General features: G+C 30.6%; 1 protein-coding gene across 1 annotated transcript; it reads left to right on the top strand.

Annotated features, from left to right (window-relative positions):
* The first annotated feature begins 2,298 nt into the window (after nucleotides 1-2,298).
* LOC101257228 (peroxidase 51) lies at nucleotides 2,299-4,920 on the top strand. The gene is made up of 4 exons (XM_004231860.4): nucleotides 2,299-2,749; nucleotides 2,919-3,119; nucleotides 3,224-3,389; nucleotides 4,236-4,920. Exons 1-4 carry the CDS (start codon nucleotides 2,525-2,527, stop codon nucleotides 4,640-4,642), a joined length of 999 nt encoding a protein of 332 aa, XP_004231908.1. The 5' UTR covers nucleotides 2,299-2,524; the 3' UTR covers nucleotides 4,643-4,920.

Raw genomic sequence — 4,920 nt, 5'->3', positions numbered from 1 at the left:
CCTTTAGACTCTGATATTAATCTATAAAGGGTCGCTTTTTGTTAATAAATTATATTGTATGCATAAAATTAAAATTGCTTTTTGGGTGAGCACAATAATTGTTTAATATCATTTGCTTTTTATATATATAGAATTTCTTTACTAAAAATCTTAATTCTACTTCTTCGATACTTAAATTTCAAAATTGTATATTTTTAATTATTATTTAATCATGGTTGGTGTGGTTGCCATATGCGAAACCTTGGAAGCCACATGACAAGAATCAATGTGGGAATCCTAGCTTTACTAGTTTTTTTTTTTTAATATAGTGGGTGTAATTTTTACACCTATATACGGTTAACTTTTCATTTTTCTTTTTGGACGATCGCAAAAGGCAGCCTTATGCATGTTAATTGCGTAGCCTTTTTCAATGAATTTAAATTCTAAAGGTTTTCTCAATTCTTACTATATTTGGTTTTTTGAATTATATATTTCAAGTATTATAAAATAGTATTAATGTATTCAATTTGATTTGATTAATAAATTTAAAGAGGACAGAATATACACGAATATTTAGTTACAGTATATAAATATTTTTTAGTATAATAAAAGAGATAAGTAATAATTAATAAATTATATGAGATCTTCGTAAATTTTGTTTTATTCAAATTGTAATTAATTATGGTCTTATAGGAGATAATATATTTCCTCGTTCCCATCAATAATTTTAACTATATCATAATGATTATAACTTGGATTAGCTAGATCCATTCAAATTTAAAATGTTATTTTTCTAACTACTTTCACGTGTATTGTCTTAAACATGTTTATACCTATGCTTTTTATCACTTTTCCTTCTACTAATCAAAGTGTAGTACCCTTAACTAAAAAAATCTTCTTTTATGTAGGGTTTAATTTGAAGATTAGCAGCCCACAGAGATCTGTGTGGAAGCGCATACCACTTGCTGGTCCTAATTTCCAGCTGTCTCCATGTAACACCAGCCTTCAGTTTTTTTTTCTTTATCGATCATCTATTTAAATTAAAATTGAATTTTATTAAAGGTAATTATCTCAGTCGACTAAAAATATAATTATATTTCTGAGACAATTGTATATAGATTATAGAGTCATAACTCAATCTGCTCAGTTTCTTATTATAACATTTTAAATTTGGACAAGATCACTCCGTTACTCATTTTGAGCTATACTCCATCTGTCCATCCTAATTTTTAGATGGACTAAAACAACTTAAGAGCTTGTTTGGCTCAGCTTAAAAACTGGTCAAACTGACTTAAAAATTGGTTTTTGACTTATTTAGCTATTTGACAATACTCAAAATAACTTATTTTAAGTTAAAAAAGACTTATTTTAAGCCAAAAGTTAAAAGCTGGGGTAGAGGTGTTTTTTTTTAGCTTATAAGCTGTTTTAAGTTGACCACGTTTTTACCTTTTTGCTCTTAATATTCTTATACAATCTCCAAATTACCCACATAACCCTAACATCTCTTTCTTCCATTTTTCCCTTTTCACTTACAAAAGAGTCCTCGAAGAAAGAAGCCATTTTTACGGTATTTTCGCTTCCAGTCCGTAATTAGATCTTCAAGCTTAGTCCAGTCCGGATCCATCCTAAACCAAAGAGCGGGGCTAAGCGAGGGGCATAGCGATACGCTTGGTACCCTTTTTCTTGCTACTGGTTTATTCCTGTCCCACTTCTGCTTTCCTCACTCCCCGGCTTGCTTGCGTAGTAAAAAGAAAGAAAGCGTCTATGGCAGATGGAATAAGTTGCACATATAACTTAAATAAAAATTTATATTCCTCTTATAAATAATTTGTAATAATACATAAATATGTAAATGATAGACAATTATTATTACCTATGGATGAAACTAAAATAAAATCTTAAATCGTTCTTTGATCTATTCAAATTATATATCTTTAAAATCTATAATAAGTTTATATTCCTCTTATAAATAATTTGTGATGAGAAAGAAATATGTGAATGATAGAAAAATATAATTATTTATGGCTGTAAAATATAAATTAATTAACTTTTATTATGTTAACAGCTTTTAAGGGTATTTCAGACATTTTGATTTAAAAAGCTGTTTATCAGCACTTATTTGCCAAACACATCAATAACTTTTTTTTTTAACTTCAACACTTTTATCCAAACACATAACTGTTTATTTTAAAAATAAGTTTCAGCACTTTCAAAAGTACTATTTTAAAGCTGCTTTTATTAAACCCATCCAAACGGACCCTTAGTTTAAAATGAATTACTACAATTAATAAACAAACGGGTCAATTAAACGGGTTGTGCTGGTCATATCATATGGCGGCCAATACAATAGACAGTACTGCCAGCAGTATCCTGTCTCTTTCATAAATTAAATTACGACTTGAGTTTTGCTTTCGATTTCATGTTCAACTTCTTCTGTTAAGTTAAAAAAAAAAAAGATTCTTTGGCCAACTGGCTATATAATCCTTTCTCTCAATTAAACATTTGCATAACCCATTGTACTTAATTTTATAGCCAGAGAAATTAAATGGGTCGTCTAAATCTTCTTATGTCAGTATTATTATCAATTTTATCAGTTAGTATTGTGTTGATGCCTAACTTGGCATCTGCACAATTAAAGACCAATTATTACGCCAATATTTGTCCTAATGTTGAATCCATTGTTAGAAATGTTGTTAACCAGAAATTCAAACAAACTTTTGTCACTGTCCCTGCTGTTCTCCGTCTCTTCTTCCATGATTGCTTTGTTGAGGTACGTTTATTAACTACTCTGTTCCATTAATTTCTAATCATGATACTGTTGAGAGTCTTACACGCGATACGTGTGAATTTGAGTTTCGTTCTACAATATTAATCCCTTTCCCCCAATGGTTCAAGCATTTAGAAAAGAGACTTACGTTTATTTTTGTAATTGGAACTAGGGATGTGATGCTTCAGTGATTGTATCATCAACACCAGGGAACACAGCTGAGAAGGATCATTCAGATAATCTATCATTGGCAGGAGATGGATTTGATACTGTAATTAAAGCCAAAGCCGCTGTTGATTCAAACTCACGTTGTAAAAATAAAGTCTCTTGTGCTGACATTCTCGCTTTAGCCACCAGAGATGTCATTCAGCTGGTTAGTATAAATAATTTATTTACATTCTTAGGTGACATGATCAAGTTAATGTTGTCACTATCACTATATATAGAAATTAAACTCATCTTGTAACATGCGTGTAGTCTGGGGGACCATGGTACCCAGTGGAATTAGGAAGGCTTGATGGGTTCACATCAAAAGCATCGAATGTGGAAGGGAAGCTACCAAAACCAACATTCAATCTCAATCAACTCAATTCTATGTTTGCCTCTCATGGTCTAACTCAGGCTGACATGATCGCCCTTTCTGGTAATTCTGATGTTAATTACTTTCTTTATATAACTATTAATTAATTGTTAATTGTTATATTTAGTAGTTGATCTAGCTAGCTGTTTTGAAAATTCTGCTTTCAATATCTGAAGCAAGCAAGCAGATTTTAAAACAAATATAATATATAAAAAGGTTTATTTCGCTAAAGAAAATAAAATGCTCTATATAGATAGTAATATATTACTCAGTTTCTTTTTTAGTAAGTAGAAGAGAACTAGATTATAAATTTCAAAAGTTTATTTTTTTAAAAAAAAATTATGTACTAAGTCAAACTAACTTATACTCCTTCGATTCACAAATAGTTATACTAAAAAGGATGTTCAAGATTAATTGTCAATTTAAACGTTCAAGAAATAATTAGTTTTTTTTCTTAATTCTACCCTTAATAATTACTTCATTTTAATCAATTGAAAAACTATGTAGACTTTTGATATTCTTGCTATTATAAAATTATATTAGTCAAATTATACTTTGCATTAAATTTTTCTTGTCGAAAGTACATGATTTTACTCAGATAAATAATTGTGGACGGAGAAAATATGAAATAGGATTATGAGAGTATTAAATATTATTCAAACACTCGAATCATGGTCTTAAATTCCTTTTAATAAGTCTCTTATCATTTTTCATTTGACCTTTTGCTTTTTAGCACGTGTTATTGATTCAGACGTAACCATTACTCAATTATTTGGTTCATTATACTCCAGCCAGCTCAGTAGACAAAAGGGAAAAAAATAAGTCCAGACATTATCATGAGCATCTTCCACAATGTAATAATTTTATATGCTTGATCGAGAAATTAAGATCTCTTGCTCACTTATGCAGCGGCCCATTCTGTTGGTTTTTCTCATTGTGGCAAATTTTCCAACCGGATCTACAACTTCAGCCCTAAAAATCCAATAGACCCAACCCTTAACAAGCAATATGCAGCCCAATTACAAGGGATGTGTCCAAGGAATGTTGACCCAAGAATAGCCATTGACATGGATCCCAAAACTCCAAGGACATTTGACAATAATTACTACAAAAATTTACAACAAGGTATGGGCCTATTCACGTCAGATCAAGTGTTGTATACAGACAAAAGGTCCAAGGGAACTGTGGATCTTTGGGCCAGTAACTCAAAATCATTCCAAAATGCTTTTGTAACTGCAATGACAAAACTGGGCCGAGTTGGTGTGAAGACGGGGAGGAACGGAAATATTCGGTTTGATTGTGGAAGAATGAATTGAAGTGACATTTTACACAAATGGCCAATACTTATAGATTCTGTCCCAGTTAGCTTAATGGATTAAATTTGTCGAATAAATTAAAATTTTATTTTAATTACGCAAAAATTAGTTCGTTGAGTGTTGTCAAGGATAGGAGTTTATTTATATTTTTATTTGTAGGAAGGTGAGTCCTGAATAAGGGGATTAGTCTTGAACCTTCTAATGTTTATATGAAAAATAACAGTCCTATTGTGGGATGTGTAATTGTTGAATAAAAACTCTGTGTGAAATCCTCATAA

Source organism: Solanum lycopersicum, chromosome 2, assembly GCF_036512215.1.
Source record: "Solanum lycopersicum chromosome 2, SLM_r2.1".
Taxonomy (NCBI): domain Eukaryota; kingdom Viridiplantae; phylum Streptophyta; class Magnoliopsida; order Solanales; family Solanaceae; genus Solanum; species Solanum lycopersicum.
The sequence above is the reverse complement of the archived record's forward strand: the minus strand, read 5'-3'. Positions and strand labels throughout refer to the sequence as shown.